The 20,363-nt window shown below is 39.7% G+C and overlaps 1 protein-coding gene across 1 annotated transcript in view; it reads right to left on the bottom strand.

The window, feature by feature from the left end:
* Window positions 1-2,040: 2,040 nt before the first annotated feature.
* Window positions 2,041-20,363, bottom strand: part of LOC140503268 (uncharacterized) — a 78,012-nt gene continuing 59,689 nt past the window's right edge. The window contains exons 6-10 of the mRNA XM_072607083.1: window positions 20,049-20,184; window positions 18,394-18,495; window positions 14,877-14,972; window positions 13,342-13,437; window positions 2,041-8,540 (exon numbers count right to left, since the gene is read on the bottom strand). Of these exons, the coding sequence (XP_072463184.1) occupies window positions 6,487-8,540; window positions 13,342-13,437; window positions 14,877-14,972; window positions 18,394-18,495; window positions 20,049-20,184 (2,484 nt within the window). The 3' untranslated portion in view covers window positions 2,041-6,486. The remainder of the gene's footprint in view (window positions 8,541-13,341; window positions 13,438-14,876; window positions 14,973-18,393; window positions 18,496-20,048; window positions 20,185-20,363) is intronic.

Here is a 20,363-nt window from a genome sequence, read left to right as displayed (position 1 = left end):
AACAGTTCTACTTTAATAAATCCCTTATAGTTTCTCTTTGCTGTTTATCTTTTCACACTTCTTATGATTCTTATATTTGGAAGTCTGGTCTTTTCAACAGGAATGCTTCAAAATCCTCTATTTCATTGAAGTTTCATTTTTTCCCCTGAAGTATTATACTCAGTTTCACTGGGTAGGTGATTCTTAGTTTTAATCCTATTTCCTTTGCCCTCCAGAGTATCATATTCCAAGCTCTTCAATACCTTAATGTAGAAGCAGCTAAATCCTGTGTTATACTGATTGTGTTTCTACAATACTTGAATTCTTTCTTTCAGGCTGCTTGTAATATTTTCTCCTTGACCTGGGAACTTTGGCATTTGGCTATAATATTCCTAGTTTTCCTTTGGGGATTTCTTTAAGGAGGTGATTGGTGGGTTCTTTCCATTTCTATTTTACCCTTTGGTTCTAGAATATCAGGGCAGTTTTCCTTGATAATTTCTTGAAAGATGATGTCTAGGGTCTGTTTATATCATGGATTTCAGGTAGTCCAATTTTTAAATTATCTTTCCTGGACCCGCTTTCCAGGTCAGTTGTTTTTCCAGTGAGATATTTTGCATTGTCTTCTATTTTTTCATTCTTTTGGTTTTGTTGTATAATTTCTTAATTTCACATAAAGTCATTAGTTTCCATTTACTCCATTGCAATTGCTAAAGAATTATTTTCTTCAATGAGATTTTGGACCTCTTTTTCCATTTGGCTAATTCTGCTTTTTAAGTCATTTTTCTCCTCATTGGCTTTTTGGACCTCTTTTGCCTAATTTTAAAGGTGTTATTTTCCTTAGCATTTGGGGGAGGGGGGGGTTCCTTTAGCAAGTTGTTGACTCGTTTTTCATAGTTGCATCACTCTCATTTCTCTTCCCCATTTTTCCTCTACTTCTCTTACTTGATTTTCAAAATCCTTTTTGAGCTCTTCCACTAGCCTGAGACCAATTCATATTTTTCATAGAGGCTTTGGATGCAGGAGCTTTGCCTTTGTTATCTTCTTCTGGCTGTATGTTTTGATCTTCCTTGTCACTAATGACATAAGAAAATACCTCTTCACCAAGAAAGATTCTATAGTCTGCTTCTTTTTCTCCCATTTGCTCATTTTCCCAGCCAATTACCTGACTTGAGCTTTGTTAAGTGGAGCTCTCCAGAAACAACCTCCACTTCAGCAATGGTTACAGCTGCCCTGGGGCTGGGGTCTAGGCTGGGGCTGGGGCCAGACCATGCTCCCCTCTCAGCCAGGTGAGAAACCCTTCCCACTGACCTTTGAAGCTGTTTTTAGCCTTTGTGGGTTGAGAAATCTGGAATCCACAGCAGCCACCTATGGTTCCATCCTCTAAGGCCTGCTCCCACTCTGTCCACACTGGCATGACCTACACAAAAATGTGCTCTGCTCCTAGTCCAATGCAATAGACCCTTCCTGTCAACCTTCCAGATTGTCTTGGGCTGGTAATTTGCTTCAGTCATTTTGTGGCTTCTGTTGCTCCAGAATTTGTATAGAGTCATTTTTTAAGGTTTTTTGAGAGGTTTGCAGAGAGAGATCTAGTAGATCCCTGCTTCTACTCTACTATCTTGGCTCTGTGCCCCACAGACCCTCCTCTTAATCTTCCTTTTTCCTGATCTCAATTGTAGGATATTCCCTTGAAAGGAGGACAGTCTAGATTCAGATTCCTGCTTGATTGTTTTAAGGAGCCATTGGGAAGAGGTGCCCCAGTCAGGACCCTCAATCCTGGGGCCAACAGAATCAAGAGTAAACCACAAAAACTTAATTTTGTGTTGATCAAAGGAGCCTTACTATGGTTAGTGGTGTCAGAGGTCAGACTTGATTAAATCCTGACAATTATCTAAGTACTTGCACATGCATAATTTGAAAACATCCACCTGGCAACCATCATTTAGAGGGATGTGTATGAGTGGACCCAAATTTCCCCATGGATGTGTAGCACCAATGCAATATTCACAGCACCCACAGCAGCCATGAATATGCCAGCACAATTCTGAATCATGAAATACAACATGGAAGACAGAACTAAAACATTTATTCAGACACCAAAAAGTCAAATCCCAATACCAGAAAACCAAATCCATCACAGTAACAAAGAAATATATACACAATAACAATGCAGAGGCAACACCATCCCCAAGACTTCCCTCTGTTATGCTTCCCACAAACCAGCACCCTTAAACAAAATCACAAATACGCTCTCTCACTCATGCTAGTCAGCTGCCTGCTTTTCTCTCTCTCCCTCAGTTCTAACTACTATCTGACCAATTTTCTTTCAGTTCTGCTCCACCCTTCCTGCTTCATCCCTTCAGCAAACTCCTCCCACCACAGGCTCCATGTGACTCAGACTTACATTTGACCCAGACAAGTCATATGGGCCTATTAAAGAATGGAAAAGATCTTCTTATTTAAATTACCATTACATACAGCCCCAAGATCTTTTGTATTCATTACAAATGTTGGTGGGACAATTGGTATCGATAGAATTGTAACATGGATAACATAAAATAAGCATATAAAACAATATCTTGGGCAACTGGTGTAAACAGAACTTTACAACAATATAACAGGGATCACACAAAATAGGTACATAAAACAATATCTTAGGGTGGGACTTGAGCATGAACACCTCATTATTCCCTCCATTGAACAAATAGTGCCCAAAATCTTGGGATAAGGGGTGAAGGTCTCTTCTTCCATAGTTACTTCCTGCTGAGATTGGACGTAGAGCTGTCCCTCCCCCAAGAGGTCCCATTTGAGGGGTCAGTTCTGTAGCTGGCATATAGAGCTTGGTTGACACCAGGTCCAGGGGTGACACATCACACAAGGGGTGTGGACAAGGGGTGACATCCAGCTTACGTGATCAGGCATCTGCAGGTGGAGGGTACTAAGCCTGCAGAAAACAAATCTAGCAAACAAGTTTAACAGACAAAAAGCCAAAAAGAAACAAGGAGACAATAACTAGAAGCACGGTAGATATAGGGTCAGCCATGGTTCTAGAGTCCATGAACCTATTATCATAGCCTCATTCACTGTTGTTTACTGTTTTCTAATTTTCAGTTTTGGGGTCATCATTCTGGTTAGAGCTATATATCTTTAATCTGAGCTGGCACCTGACCAATTTCCTATTCTCCCCGCAGGTGTAATGAACTTGGACCAATGTTTCAGGAGGCTCTGTAGGGGGCAGTTCTTATTTCCCTGCTCAGTCTAATATCAAGTCCCTTTTCTCAATACATTTTGTATAGTTCATTAGTTGGAATGCTATCTATTCTTCCAAAATCTACCCCTGCTCTCAATAGAACAGTAAACAATTCTTTTCTTGTCAATCTATTCTGACTTTGAATCTACTGGCTATTTACTCTTCTCTATCAAGGAAATTTATCTTTTTCACTGATTCTCACCATCCAAGATACCAATGATTCTCCCATCCTTTGGGTGAACCAACTCAAAATATCTGTGACCTCCTGCTGAGGTAAATCCTCAATTACTTCCCCAAACACTACTTGGCTCCCTTGATTCTTCTGCTGTATTGGGAAAACTTCAGCCTCTTCATTTAACTTTGTTTCATTCTACTCCCATGCATACTTCTGGCAGGTGTTTGGGTCCCAAGCAAGCCCAGCCTGTGCAAGCGTTGCATTCACTTTTTGCTTCCTTTTGTGAGTTAAACTAAAAGCTTCTTCTTCTACCATCTTGTCCTTCTAAAGCAGAATTTGAACACTGCAGCATAAAAAGCTTCTCATGCAAACTAGCCAACTCCCTTTCTATCTGATGTTTCTCTTACAGCACCTTCTCTCTGCTTTTACACATAAAGTGATAACTCGATAGCAAGGCCCAGCCTCCCCTACATACCCCTGCCAGTTCTTTCCCCTATTCGATTGGTATTCCTTGCAAAAATCTCTAAATCTCTGGGCTCTCCCTTCTGTAGCCTCAGTTTCCAGTTTTCACATAACTTGTGTTTTTAGCCCATTCTCTTGCCAGGGAGGAATAAGGTAAATCCTCCCATCCTGGGATATTAATTTCTTCCTCTAAAACCTTTCCATCTCCAAATAGAGGACTGATATTTCACGATTCCATCCTCATAGCCATTTATAGGGCCAACATGATATTGACAGCATCTATAGCAGCCATGAATATATCAGTGAAATTCTGAATCATGAAATACAACAGACTCTCCACATGGAAGACAGAACCAAAACATTTTTTCAGATACCAGAAAGTCAAATCCCAACACCAGAAAACCAAATCTATCATAGTAACAAAGAAATCTATACACAATAACAATGCAGAGGGCAACATCATACCCAAGACTTCCCTCTGTTAGGCTTCCCACAAACCAGTTCCCTTAAACAAACTTACAAACAAGCTCTCTTACTCATGCTAGCCAGCTGCCTACTTTCCTCTCTCTCTCTCTCTCTCTCTCTCTCTCTCTCTCTCTCTCTCTCTCTCTCTCTCTCCCTCTCTCTCTCTCTCTCTCTCTCTCTCTCAGTTCTGACCAATTTTCTCTCAGCTCTGCTCCACCCCTTCAGCAAACTCTTCCCACAACAGGTTTCATGTGACTCAGACTTCCATGTGACCCAGGCAGGTCACATAGGCCTATTAATGAATGGGAAAGATCTTACCATTTAAATTTCCATTATAGGATGAGTTTTTTTTGTTTTTTGTTTTAAATAAACCCTTGATGAGAGAGACAGGAACTGAACCTAAAAAAGACAGAAGTTCAGAAAATTCAAGACACTCTGCCAGGCCAACCTATAGAGTCACATTCAGACTGGAACACAAGGGATCTCTTCTGGTATTGAGCATCTGAGAGTATTTGAATACCACTTGACACCAGAATTAATGAGAACTACCAAAGTTGCAACACAACAAAGGATCTTTAATAGAGGTAAGAGGATTACAAAAATGGGGTCACCAAGTAGCACTGGGGTGGAGTACCAGTGACAGGGAGACAAGGTTTGAATATAATTCAGCAAGGGAGTCACAAGGAAAGCACAACCTCAGAAAGCAGTCTCTTAAGTGGTTTTACATAACAACAGAAAGTCCATAAATATGACAGAGGAGGCTTGGGAGGGGCAGCAACAGGGAGGGTTAAGGGTTTTCACAAAATAGCCAGAGGCTGGGGAAGCCAGAACAGTAAGGTGTACTCAGTTTCTTTTTTCTCTAGGTATTTAAAAAACTGGATTTGATTGCTCCCAGGTAGGCCCATTTGTAGCCAGCTGCAATCAATAATGGTTAAATTAGTTGTTCTGAAGAAGATCTGGTGTTCTGGGTGAACCACAAGTCCCATATGAGTCATCAGTATGATGTAGCAGCTAAAACAAAAAAGCTAATGCAATCTTGAGCTACATTAAGAGTAATAAAACTTACAGCAATAGGAAAATGATCATTCCACTGTACTCTACCATTATAAGACCTCATGTGAGATACTATATTCAGTCCAGGCATCATGGTTTAAAGACACTGATCATTGGAGAATGTCCAAAGAAGGATAATCAGGATATGAAAGGCCCTGGGTCCATGTCAATTGCTGGGACTGAGCATGTTTGAGCATGTTTAGTCTAAAGAAGATACAGGAAGTGGCCAATTAGTGTCTTTTAGCCTTTGATGGTCTGTCTGGTGCAAGAGGGATTAGATTAGATTCATTCTCTTTGGTCCCAGGGCAAAGGTAGGGGCAACGGGTGGAAGCTGCACCAAGACAAATTTAAGCTTAAAATTGGTTGGGAGGGGGAACTTCTTAACAATCAGAGCTATCTAAAAAGTAGAATGAAATACCTAAAAAAGTGGCAGATTCCTCCTCCTTGGAACTGTTCTAGTCAGAGAATAGGTAATTATTTTGTCAGGTATGTCATACTGGAATTATTTTCTGTGTGGTCTGAACTAGATAGCAACTGAAGTAACTTCAAACTTTCAAAATGCTGATTATATAAAGGATTTACACAGTTGTGAAATTCATAGGGCTGCTTTGATCTAGTATGAGTTGTCTTAGAGTAGGTTGTTTAAAGTAGGTAAAGGATTTTCTACATGCATTATTCAAAAAGTATTTCTCCAGAATGAATTCCCTGATGGATCATATTACAAGAACTATAACTGAAGGCTTTTTTTTTCACTCACTTATTTTGCCTTCAAAGGGCTTCTTTGCTTCAGTATCAATTAATTCTCTTTATGTTCAGTAAGATGTCTACTCCAGGATAGGAAATGTCACTTTTATGAATTTTGAAATTTCTCTCTCCAGAATGAGCTCTCTTGTGCTAAGTTTTCCACTCTGCAAGAAGAGTATGTCACATTAAGTATATTTAAAAGGATTCAGTGTACTGAGTTGCTCATGTAGAATTAAGTTGGAGGTTTTTTCATTGACTATATACATTTAAAGATTTCTTTGCTGTAATATAAGTACTGATGTTAAGAAACCTGTCTATGCTAGGGAAAAGCTTTTCTATATTTGTCACATTCAAAAGGTTTCTATCCAATATGGATTTTCTCATGTTGAGTAAGTTGAGAACTCTGCCTGAAGAATTTCCCACATTGATGACATTTAAATGGTTTCTCTCCAGTATGAATTCTCTTGTGTTCAGTAAGCTGTCCCTTCCAGGTAAAGGATTCCCCACATTCATCACATTCAAAAGGTTTCTCTCCAGTATGAACTCTCTTATGTAAATTAAGGGATTGGTTCCAGGTAAATGATTTCCCACAATCACTGCATACATAGGGTCTCTCTCCACTATGACTTTTCTGGTGTACAGAAAGGTAAAAACAGCAGCTAAAAGCTTTGCCACAGTCTTGACATTCAAAAGGTTTTTCTCCAGTATGAATTCTCTTATGTGTGGTAAGCTGACCACTACGGCTAAAGGCTTTCCCACAATCTTGACATTCAAAGAGTTTCTCTCCTGTATGCACTCTCTTATGTTTAGCAAGGGATCCACTCCAGCTAAAGGATTTCCCACATTCAGGACATTTAAAGGGCTTTTCTCCAGCATGTATATTCTTATGTCCACTGAGAATCCAACTATGGCTGAAGGATTTTCCACATTCAGGACACACAAAGGGTTTTTCTCCAGTGTGAATTCTCTTATGCAGAGTAAGCTGCCCACTACGGCAGAAGGCTTTTCCACATTCATTACATTCAAAGGGTTTCTCTCCAGTATGAGTTCTCTGGTGCTCAGTAAGGGACCTACTCTGAGTAAAGAATTTGTGACAGTTATGACATTCAAAGGGTTTCTCTCCAGTATGAATTCTCTGATGTACACTGAGGTTAGAACTTCTGCTAAATGTTTTCCCACATTGATTACATTCAAATGGTTTCTCTCCAGTATGAGTTTTTGTGTGTGTACTAAGCTGCCCTTTCTGGCTGAAAGATTTATCACATTGATGACATTTAAAAGGTTTCTCTCCAGTATGAATTCTTTGATGTACAGTAAGGTGAGAACTTCTGTTGAAAGTTTTTCCACATACAGTACATTCAAAATTTTTCTTTTCAGTATGAGTTTTCTTATGTTTAGTAAGTTTCTCACTACTGATGAAGCATTTTTGACACTCCTGGCATTCATAGGGTTTTGCTCCGGTGTGAATTCTCTGATGTACAGTAAGGTAAGAACTTCGCCTAAATGCTTTTCCACACTGACTACATTCAAAGGGTCTTTTAGTCCTATGAATTCTTTTATGTGTAGTAAGCTGCTCTTTCTGGCTGAAGCATTTCTTACAATCATGACATTCAAAGGGTTTCTTTTCAGAATGAATTTTCTCATGCTGAGTAAGTTGAGAAGTTTGACTGAAGGCTTTCCCACAATGATTACATTTAAAGGACTTCCTTCCAGCATGAATTTTCTCATGTTCAATAAGCTGCTCACTAAGGCTAAAGAATATCCCACACTGGTGACATTCAAAGGGTTTTTCTCCACTATGAGTTACCTGATGTATAGTTAGGTCAGAACTTTGCCTGAAGGCTTTCCCACATGGATTACATTCAAAGGATTTCTCTCTTTTATGAATTCTCTGATGATTGCTATAGGATTTTCTATTGGTGAAGCATTTCTTACACTCATTACATTTATATAAGGTTTCTTCACTATGCTCTTTATTAGAGTGAATAAGGTCTGAAGAGTAACTGAACGACTTGCTGTGTATATTACAATTAACTAGGTTGTTCTCACAAAAGATTGTATCATGTTCACCTAGTTCTGAATACTGTGTTAAGTTTTTTTCATATATATCACACTCCTGAACATTTTTTCTAGTGTCAAGTCCCTCTTGTGGATCAAGGATTGAATCCAGACTGAAACAACTTTCAAACATAGATTCAGTAGAAATTTCTCTGTGGATAGTTGTCTCTTCACTGGTTTGCCTATCCTGACTGCAAATCTTTTGGTCTACTCTGACATCATGTCCACAAAATTCTCCCATTTCATATTCCCAGGAATCATCTGTCTTATCTATTTCCTCAAATGACTCTTCTGGAGAAACACATGGATATATAGTTGACTCTGGTTTTTCATACCTGTCCATCTCACTAAGGAACTCTGAAAGAAAGGAAAAAAGTGTCAATCTCCAATGTATTCTGTGCTGGGTGAGAGGAATCTGCTTTACAATGTAAATTCTAGATGCTGTTTCCTCTCCTAAAGAAAATGATCAACAATTGGAAAGAACAGAATAAATATTTTAAGGCATAATTTGATATTAACTAATTCCCAAGGGAATCATCTGTGATCTGTAACGATTGGAATCATGAAGAGATATCATGCCTGTAATGGCAAATTCTTAGTCCCTAAAAGCTTGTAAGGAAAATTTAAGAAAGCCAGAACTTCAGAGTACAAGAGTTTGAGCTAAGAGTCTATCTAGGCTCCTAACACACAACAACAGGTTAAAGTCTTCTAAAATATCCTTTTAGATATGATGGAGAAATATCAGTGAGAAATGGGCTATGACCAATGGATTTGTAGCCATATCAAATACCTCATCCAGTCTTCTCTAATGTCACCATGATTGGAGGTTTCTTGTGTTGTACCTCAGGTCTCTGTATTTGGCCTTTTCAACATTTTAACAACCTTATGACACACTGATTACCATCTCAACATAAGGTAATCATACATTAGGGACACTAAAATCTTAGCAGCAGGTATATTGCTCATCCCCGGAGAGTAATTGTGTCACACTACAAGCTCTACTAGTCAAACCACAGTTAGATTTTTGAACCCAGGTTTAAGTCGCCCCATTAAAAAGAGGCATTGATAAACTACAGTATATTCAGAGGAATTACACCAGTTAGTTAGTCAGGAAGTCAGTCAATAAAAATTTATTAAGTGCTTACTAATTCCAGACACCATGAAGAACTAGGGAATCAAACTAAGATAAAAATATTCCCCAAGCCCAAGATCCTTACATTCTCATGGGGAAGATAGCAAAGAAGTAGGTAGACAGAAGGCTTCCAGGTTACCTTAGGAAGCAAAACTCTAACAGCTGGGAAGCTGGGAGGGAAGGGAAGGAATGAGAAAGCCTCTTACAGAAGGTGAAACTTGAACTGATACTTGAAGGAAGCCAGTGAAGTAAGGACAGAGAGGAGAGAGAGGGAGGGCCCTCCAGGTATGAGGGATAGCCATTGCAAAGGTATGGACATGGGAGAAGGAGTGCCATGTTCAAGGAAAAGCAAATAGGGCAGGATGACTTGAATTTAGAGTACAGAGAGAGGAGCAGAGCATAAGGAGACTGAAAAGATGAGAAGAGGTCAGATTGGAAAGAGTTCTAAATGGCAAAGGACTTTATATCAGAGCCTAGAAGTTATAGGGAGCCACTGGAGTTTACTCATTGCAAGTGTGAAGAAAGAGTTAACACAATGGGACTATGTTCTAGGAAGATCACTTTGGCAGTTGTGTGAAGTTGTGTGATTGTAATGGGAGACACAGGAGGCAGGAAAGCCTTAAAAGGATTTTCCATATTTATAGCAGCTCTTATTGTGGTGGCAAAGAACTGCAAATTGAGGGGATGCCTATCAACTGGGTTCAACAAGTTGTGGTACATGAATGTAATGGAACACTATTATGCTCTAAGAAATGATGAGCAGGCAGACTTCAGAAAAACCTGGAAAGACTTATATGAAATGATGCTGAGTGAAAGGAGCAGAACCAGGAGAACATTATATAGAGTAACAGTCACATTACATGCTGACTAACTGATAGGCTTATGTCTTCTTAGCAATGCAAGGATCTGTGGGAAGTAAGAAAGTTCTGTTGTCTGCAGATTGAAGCATATTATTTGCTCTTTCTCTCTTTTTTTGTTTTTGTTTCTTCTTTCTCATGGTTTCTCCTATTGGCTCTAATTCTTCTATACAACATAAGGGGAATTTTTGTGTAAGTAAGGTGGATTTTAGTGAGTGTAAAGTGAATTTTTGTTATTATTTCTCAGAGTTCAGTTTCTCAGGATCCAAAACCATAACAATCTTCAGTTCACAGATACTAGATATGAGTTCCACAGTTATGGTTCCAAACATCTCCACTACGTGTACACAGAGTTATATAATGGTAAATAACATAAACATCCACTGTGGCTGCGCAGTGAGACACAGAGATGAAGTGATGTAAACTTGGGAGGTTATTGTTGGCAGTGTGCCTTCTTTGTCTGTGGGCCTATAAGCAGGTGGTCACTAGACAGGGAATGGGGAGTCATCAGGGTTGAATGCACAAATGCTGTGTGTGCCTCAATTGGCACCCATTGAGGCTTGAGGGGAGTTAGGGGAAGCACAAGCTGTGCCTGTCTTGATGGACCCCATCAAGAATAGAAGTAGTTGTCTGCCCTTCTCATGGTCCCCTGTGAGAAGGGTGATTAGAGAATGCGGTAGGAGTTATGCTCCCATTATCAGCAATACTCTTCTGAGAAAACTAAGTAAGATTATAAAGCCCCTCTTAGTGTCTTCCCTGTCTAACCAAACAAGAGTGAACCTGTGCTAGCACCCCTCAAACGTGCTGTGTTTATCTGTCTTGCAATGACTAATGTGAAAATAGGGTTAATATGAATGTACATGTTGAGCCTATATCAATTTACATGCTGTCTTGGGATGGGGGGAGGGGAGAGATGGGGAGAAAATGTGGAACTCCAAATGCTATGGAAGTGAATGTTGAAAACTAAAAATAAATAATTTTTTTTTAAAAAAAAGGTTCATTACAATAGTCTCTTCGAGTGCAGTTGTGGCTATGAGTGGAGAAAAGAGGACATAGAGGAGAGACATTGTGAAGCTAGATAGAACTGACAAATTTCACATGAGACTGGATATTTAGGGTGAGTATGTGGGGTGGAGAATGACACCAAAGCTGAAAACCTGGGTGACTGGGAGAATGAATGCACACTGCACAGAAGAGGGAAGGAGTGTGGGGAAATAGAATGAATTCTGTTTTAAATATGTGCAGTTTGAGATGTCTAAGGGAATCAAAATGCCCAAGAAGCTGGGGATATGCAACTGAAGCTCAGGAGAAAGACCAGGGCTGGATAAATAGATATGAAATTCATCTGCATAGAAATGATCACGTGAGCCCATCAGAATTGATGAGCTCATCAAGTGATAGAGTATATAGAGCAAAAAGCATCCAAGATAGACATCTGGGCTATGGTCACAATTACTGTTGTTTATCCTTCCTTCTCAAAGAGGACCATGACATCAGGAGGTGGTGCCATGATTTGCAAGTGAATTGGATTTAAGTGAGGGAGGACTTTGCAAAGTCCCCAGTTTCACTCTCTCCTTTGGAGCCATTTGGGCCCAGTGGCAAGGGTGGCTGAGATGGCCCCACATGCTCATAGTGAGTAGATGCAACATGGATGAAAAGCCAGGAAATGAGACTGAGGAGTGGCTAGATGGGAAGAAGAAAAACAAAGAGTGCATGAGGTCATGAAAATCCAGATTGGAAAGAGCATCCAGGAGGAAGAGATGATGAACAAGATTGAATGCTCCAGAGCATTCTCAGCCATCAAACAAAGAAAAATACTCTGTTGAAGTCAGGAACTACAACACTCACCTGGGACCTACACTAATTTACCAAATTGGCAAGGTCAAGAACATCCACCAGGATTGGCACAACAACTTTACTTATCTCCTAATAATCCTTCAGTCCCTAGCTACCAACTGCTTTCTTCCCTAGCCAAATAGGGTTATTATAATGGCAATTCATATAGTTAAATACTGCAGTTTCCCTTATCTCTATCAACAAGGAGATGCCTTTCCACCACTCTGGGATCTGATATTGTTTAATATGAGCTACATGGCATGGTTCAGGCAACTCCAAGGATTTCCATACAGCTCCACCTGAGACAACTAGCACAGAAGTTGTCATAATCATCTGAGATGTTCAAGGACTTACACCATCCACTATTGTTATAATAAACTTAGCTTGATTATAAATAAACACAGCTGTGACCTGGATAGGAAGTCTTTCACCTATCTCTACATGGAGAAACAAGACTGTCCCTTCCTTTGATCATCTTTACTCCAAACCTTTTAGTTAATGGAAACTGGGGTACCCCTATGGACCCTCTGGGGATCCTTTGGTCTAACAGTAACCTGGCTTCCAGTGTCTAGCAACTCTTTATACATTTGGTGCCATCAAAGTCACTTGGGCATAGGGCTACCAGTCCATTCATGTCCCTATAGTTAAAATAGTTTAGGGCCTGGGGGAACCTCAGTTCTTGCCCTACAGGAACTCATCCCAAGATCTCTTCAAGTCGAAATTACAAAGATTTAGGAGTTTGGGAACAATTTGGAGGGGAGGGGGCCTTCAGGGATATCCTAAGTTTTGGGGGATCAGAAAGTTCCATACTGCCCTGATCCTGGATAGCAAATTATAGTTTTATGAACACCTTCACTAGCTGATGATCAACTATGGGTTCAAGAGTCACCACCCTCTGCCTACCTAAAGCTATGACAGGCTCAGTGTCCCTTCATATCATTCCTACAATGCTCTTGATGTAGGTAACTGCATTTCCTATGACAGCTGTGATCTAGATCCCTGGTTTGAGTTGACAAATAGGTCATCCCAGGCCTATGAGGTGGTGTGACAAAGGAGACCTACCTAGTGTTAAAACCTGATACCCTAAGTTGTGGCCCCAACTGGCCCACCGTCTAAGGTGAGGGCAAGGTTTAATTGCCCCTGAGGCAGGCTAGTCATAGAAGGTGAGAGAAATGGGTAGAACATAAATCCAGTTCAACAAATCCAGCATCTGGCACACAGTAGGTGCTTAATAAATGTTTACTAATTGACACAATACTACACAGGGACTGTCCCCCCAAAAAAGAACAGCTAAGCTATGACAGCCATCCTCCTGTTTTTTTCACTCACTCACCTGGAGAGATATCACTGGCGTCATCTATCTCCAACATCCATGGTGATTCTCCTCTCTCCAACTGGAAGACCACATCTGGTTTGGATAACTCAAGCCCTGTTCATGGAGTGAGATGTGCAAAAGCACACTGGACATATATCTCAGAATTCAAGGCCAGCCTCTTCTGAGGGACCTCAGTTCAAATTCCACCTAATACTTCTTCATGATACGATTTTATGCAAATCGCTTAATCTCTTTGGGACTCAATTTTTTCACTTGGAAAATAAGGACAAAAGTACCTATAGAATTTACACCACAAGGTGGTTGTGAGGACCAATTGGGATAATGAAAGGAAAATGTGAAGAGAGACCAAGCAAGGTACATTATATTAGCTTGGCCTACCCATGTGCAGCTGACTTTACTTGTGTGAAAAGTGTTTTTTAATCATGTTCATATAGTTCCTGGTTTTGTCTTGGCAGGTAGACTCCCAAATATTTTATATTGTCTACAGTTATTTTAAATGGAGTTTCTCTTTCTATCTCTTGCTGCTGGGCTTTCTGAGTAATATATAGAAATGTTGATGATTTATGTGGGTGTATTTTACATTCTGCAATTTTGTTAAAGTTGTTAATTAGTCCAAGTAGTCTTTTTGGTTGATTCTCTAGGATTCTCTAAGTATACCATCATATCATGTGCAAAGAGTGATAGCTTTGTTTCCTCATTACCTAATCTAATTCAATTTCTTTTTCTTTTCTTATTGCTGAAGCTAACATTTCTAATACAATATTGAATAATAGTGGTGATAATGGACATCCTTGTTTCACCTTTTTCCCATCTTATTGGGAAAGCTTGTAGCTTTCATGTGATGTAATTTGGGAAACCTTCCAGCCTCTTTATGTGATGTAATTTACCCTGTTCTGCCTACCCTAGCACAATCCTTTTTTTTTTACCCCTTAATTTTTTCTATATCATCACATCAAAGTCAACTTATACCTAAATCCCCTCTGTCTAGGTATACCTCTTCTAAAGGCCCTCCATCTTTTTGTAAGTTCTGGCACTCCAGAATCTTTTAAAAGGATGGATTTAACATTGTTTCTGAGGGAAACTGAGGAGAACTCTGGCAACTTCCTGCCTTCTCTCTGCCATCTTGGCTGCATGGACACTCCATCTCTTGGCTCAGAACACTTTCTCTGTTTTCTCACACACCTAGAACACTCTCCTCCTCTCTGCTTCATGACGTTTTTTAAGTCCCAACTAAAATTCCATCTTCACCAGGAAGCCTTTCCCCACCCCTATTAATTTTAAGGCCATCACTCTGTTAATTACTTCCTATTTATCCTATATATAGCTTGTTTGTACACAACCTGCTGGTTTGCAGGTTGTCTTCCCCATTAGATTGAGAGAAAATTATCTTTTGCCTCTTTTAGTATCCCTAGAGCTTAGCATAGCATGGTACATAGTAGGTGCTTAATAAATGTTGATTGATTGATGCAATACTACGCAGGGACTGTACCCTCAAGATGATGCCCATCCTCCTATTTTTTTCACTCACTCACCTGGAGAGATATCACTGGAGTCATCTGTCTCCAACATCCATGGTGATTCTTCTCTCTCCAACTGGAGCATCACATCTCGATCAGATAGTTCAAATCCTGTTCATGGAGTGAGATGTGAAAAAATCCACTGGATAGTTAGTTATCTCAGAATTCAGGCCCAACCTCTTCTGAGAAATCTCAGCTCAAATTCTACCTAATGATGGATATATGATTTCATACAAAAATCACTTAATCTCTTTGAGATTCAGTTCCCTCACTTGAAAAAAAAAGTTCTGTAGAATTTACCCCACGGGGTGATTGTGAGGACCAAATGGGATAATGAAAGGAAAATGTGAAGAGAGACCAAGCAGGGTTCAAGAGAAACAGGAAAACTCAAGGAGGCAATAGAGAAGGGGGTTTAGAGTAAACATAGAAGACTGGGTAAGAGAACAGAGGCACAGCTTTGCTTCAGACACAAAGCAAGGTTGGTGAGTGAGGTCTGGGCCACAAAAATGAGAAGAGTAGGAGATCCAGATCACAATTCTGTCACTTAATAGCCTGGGGACCTTGGGGGAGATTCACATGACCTCTCTGGTCTTAAGCTTCAAGGATATGAAACATGAGGGTAGGACCAGATGATACCTAAGGCCCAGTATAGACCTAACAATGAACTGTTTGTATGTAATTTCAAACCTGACAAGGGTATATATAATGAAATCATAGAGGGATGCAGACAAGGTGTCTCCTGGGCCAGGGAGACTCTGACAAAAACCTCTGAAGGGTGACTTTGAATGCCTCTTGGATCCAGTGACACTGGCCTCCTGGTTGTTCTCCAAACAAGACACTGCATCCCTTTTTTTCCCCTACATTACAGCATTTTATTTTTTCCAATTACATGTAAAGATGGTTTTCAACACTCACTTTCATAAAATTTTGAGTTCCAATTTTTTTCCCTCCCTTCCCTCTCCAAAACAACCAGTAATTTGATATGATCTGTGCATGGACAATCATATTAAACATATTTCCCACATTAGTCATGTTCTGAAGGAAGAATCAGAAGAAAACGGGAAAAACCCAACAAAGAAAAAACAAAAATAAAAAAAGAGAGGAAATAGTTTGCTTTGACCTGCATTCAGACTTCATAGTTCTTTTTCTGAATGTGGTTCCAATTTTTTGCCACCACAAAAAGAGCTCCTAAAAATATTTTTATACAGGTGGGACTTTTCTCCTTTTTTTATGATCTCTTTGGGATACAAACCTAGTAGTAGCATTGCTAGATCAAAGGGTACGCACAGTTTTATAGTTCTTTGGGCATAGTTTAAAATTGCTCTTCAGAATAGTTGGATCAGTTCACAACTCCACCAACAATGCATTAGTGTTCCAAATTTCCCACATTTCCAACATTTATCATTTTCCTTTTTTGTCATATTAGCCAATCTGATAGGTTTGAGGTGATATCTCAGACTTGTTTTAATTTTCATTTCTCTGATCAGTAGTGACTTAGAACATATTTTCATATGACTATACATAGCTTTACTTTCTTCATCTGACAACTTCCTTTTCATATTCTTTGACAATTTATCAACTGGGGTATGACTTGTATTTTTATAGATTTGACTCAGTTCTCTATATATTTTAGAAATGAGGCCTTTATCAGAAACACAAAAATTGTTTCCCAGATTTCTGCTTTCTTTATAATCTTGGCTGCACTGGCATTGTTTATGCAAAAACTTTTTATTTTAATGTAATCAAAATTATCCACTTTGTATTTCATTATGTTCTCTATCCTTGTTTGGTCATAAATTCTTGCCTTCTCCACAAATCTGACAGGTAAAGTGTTCCTTGATCACCTAGTTTGCTTATAGCACCACCCTTTATGTTTAAATCATGTACCCATTTTGACCTTATCTTGTCATATGGTGTAAGACATTGGCCTATAGCATAGACCATAGAGTGACTATAAAGCCATACTCATTTCCAGTTTGCCCAGTTTTTGTCAAATGGTTCTTATACCAGAAGCTAGAGTCTTCGGATTTATCAAACAGTAGGTAGATTATTGTAGTCACTGACTACTGTGTCTTCTGTACCTAACCTATCCCACTGATCCACCACTCTGTTTCTTAGCCAGTACCAAATAGTGTACATGATTGCTGCTTTATAATAAAGTTTTACATCTGGTATGGGTAGACCAACTTCCTTTGCATTTTCTTTTTATTAATTCCCTTAATATTCTCTATGTTTTGTTCTTCCAGAAGAATTTTTTTTCTAGCTCTACAAAATTTTTTGGTAGTTTGATTGGCATGGTACTGGACAAATAAATTTAGGCAGAATTGCCATTTTTATTATATTAGCATTGGCCTACCCATGTGCAACCGATATTTTTCCAGTTACTTAGATCTGACTTTATTTGTGTGAAAAGTGTTTTTTAATCATGTTCACATAGTTTCTGGTTTTGTCTTGGCAGGTAGACTCCCAAATATTTTATATTGTCTACAGTTATTTTAAATGGAATTTCCCTTTCTACCTCTTGCTGCTGGACTTTGTTATTAATATATAGAAATGTTGATTATTTCTGTGGGTTAATTTTATACTCTGCAATTTCGTTAAAGTTGTTAATGGACTAGTCCAACTAGTTTTTTGGTTGATTCTCTAGGATTCTCTAAGTATACCATCATATCTTGTGCAAAGAATGATAGCTTTGTTTCCTTGTTGCCTATCCTAATTCACTTTATTGTTCTTCTCTTATTGCTGAAGCTAACATTTCTAATACAATATTGAATAATAGTGGTGATAATGGACATCCTTGTTTCACCTTTTTCCCATCTTATTGGGAAAGCTTGTAGCTTTCATGTGATGTAATTTGGGAAACCTTCCAGCCTCTTCGTGTGATGTAATTTACCCTGTTCTGCCTACCCTAGCACATTCCTTTTTTCACCCCTTAATTTTTTTTATATCATTACATTAAAGTCAACGTACACCTAAACTCCTCTGTCTATGCATACCTCTTCTAACTGCCCTCCACCTTTTTGAAGGTTCTGGCACTCCAGAATCTATTAAGAAGATGGATTTAACATTGTTTCTGAAAGAAACTGGGGAGAACTCAGGCAACTTCCTGGCTTCTCTCCACCATCGTGGCTCCAAGGACACTCCATCTCTTGGCTCAGAACATTTTCTCTGTTTTCTCACACACCTAGAACACTCTCCTCCTCTGCTTCCTGACTTTCTTTAAGTCCCAACTACAATCTCATCTTCACCAAGAAGCCTTTCCCCACCCCTCTTAATTTCAGGGTCATCCCACTGTTAATTACTTCCTATTTATCCTATACACAGTTTGTTTGTATACATGTGTTTGGAGGTTGTCTTCCCCATTAGTTTGTGAGCTGCTTGAGGGCAAATTATCTTTTGCCTCTTTTAGGATCCCTAGAGCTTAGCATAGCATGGTACACAGTACGTGCTTAATAAATGTTGACTGATGCAATACTATACAGGGACTGCCCCCGCTCCCAAAATGAAGGGACTGTTTCTTTCACTCACTCACCTGGAGAGATATCACTGGCATCATCTATCTCCAACATGAATGGTGATTCTCCTCTCTCCAAATGGAAGGCCACATCTGGTTCGGACATCTCAAGTGCTAGCCCTGTTCGTGGAGTGAGGTGTGAAAAAATCCCCTGGACAGTTAGTTATGTCAGAATTCAGGCCCAGCCACTTCTGAGAGACCTCAGCTCAAATTCCACCTAATGGTGGAAATATGATTTCATACAAATCACAATCTCTTTGGGTCTCAATTTCCTCACTTGGAAAATAAGGATAAAAGTAGCTACAGAACTTACCTTACAGGTGGTTGTGAGAACCAAATGGGATAATGAACACACAGAATACATTGCAAACTTTAGAATTTCACAAAAGTGTCCACTGGCATAACGACTATTATTATTCCATGTCAAGGAAAAGGTGTACTGAAAAGATCCAGCAGGCCACATATAGTACTCTGTCGTATTATTACCTATGTACTTTAGGTATGTATCAAGGCACTGACTCTCTGTTCTCCCACCCACATTCCAACCCCTCTCAATTCTAGTACCTTCACTCTGTTAATTATTTCCTATCTATCCTGTATGTGCCCTATTGGTTCATGTGTTTAAATGTTGTCTCCCCCATTAGACTGTAAGCTCCTTGAGGGTAGAGACTGCCCTTTGCCCCTTCTTGTATCTCCAGCACTTAGCATAGTGCCTGGCACATAGTAGTTGCTTAATAAATGTCTGCTGATTGATTGGCCATGCCTAGAATGCCCTCCCTCCTCAGCCCTACATCTTAGAGTCCCTGGCTTTCTTTAGTTCAACTCAAATGCTGTCTTTGCTAGGAAGCCTATCTACTTGCCCACAGCAAATGAAGCCCTCCCCTCTGAGGTTATCTTTCATCTACTCTACGAATCTTGTCCATATCTATTTATCTGCATGCTGTCTACCCTCTTAGAAGAGAAGGTCTCTGAGGACAGGGACTATTTTAGTCTTTCTAAACTCAGCCCTTAGCTGGGACAAAACCCATCGCAAAGTCATCATGTAATTAGTGCTCCCTGAATGATTATGTGTCACAGAGTAGAGAGGGTCTCCAAAGGAAAAATGTCCTCACAGGACCTGATCTTATAGAAACATGGGGCAAGAGGAATGAGGAAAGGTAAAGCAGTTCCATAGAACTACTCAGGGTTGAGTTCTTTGCAAATATGGGCTCCTTTGATCTTCACAACCCTGGGGACAGGCACTCTTATTATCATCCCCATTTGGGATGAGAATCTTTCACACTTTCAGTTATCTGCCTTGGTCATTTGGGGAGGAAATATTTGAAGCTGGTGAAAGAGTGGGGAAGGTGAAGTCTGGGGCAGGACCATGAAGCTGCCAGTTTCTAGTAGTATGAAGCAAAAGTCTTTCACTGGGAAACAAAGAACAGAAGCATCCTTTCTCTTGACCCTAGAAGGATTCAGGAATCCAGATTACATAGTACATTAAATAGATTCTCAGCTTTCACAGAACATCAGAGTTAGCAGAGTACTTCAGAAATACCCAGGGGCTCTAGAAGTGGAAACAGTAAAGACACCTATGAGCACATACCCTTCACCCTCCCCCCCCCCCCCCCAACTCTAAGGGTCAGGTGAGGGAAGCAGAACTCTGAATTACAGAGAAAAGTTGTCCTTACCCAGGGAGACCAGGTTCCTATAATTGTCCAGCATCACTTCCTTGTATAAGTCCCTCTGAGCAGGGTCCAGGTGCCCCCACTCTTCCTGGTTGAAGTCCACTGCTACATCCTTGAAAGTCAATGTTTTCTCAAATATCTAAGATAGCAGAAATGATCTTTTATAAAGACACCCATGGGGAAAACAGAAAGCTAGTCTGGTTTACAAGGAATGGTTCTCACAACATTCAGGACTCTCATTATTTCTAATCAAATATCTCAAAAATGCCTACTATGTGCCACAATTTGTACTGGATTGGATTTACATCAAAGGGAGTT

Source organism: Notamacropus eugenii, chromosome 5 (assembly GCF_028372415.1).
Source record: "Notamacropus eugenii isolate mMacEug1 chromosome 5, mMacEug1.pri_v2, whole genome shotgun sequence".
Taxonomy (NCBI): domain Eukaryota; kingdom Metazoa; phylum Chordata; class Mammalia; order Diprotodontia; family Macropodidae; genus Notamacropus; species Notamacropus eugenii.
The sequence above is the reverse complement of the archived record's forward strand: the minus strand, read 5'-3'. Positions and strand labels throughout refer to the sequence as shown.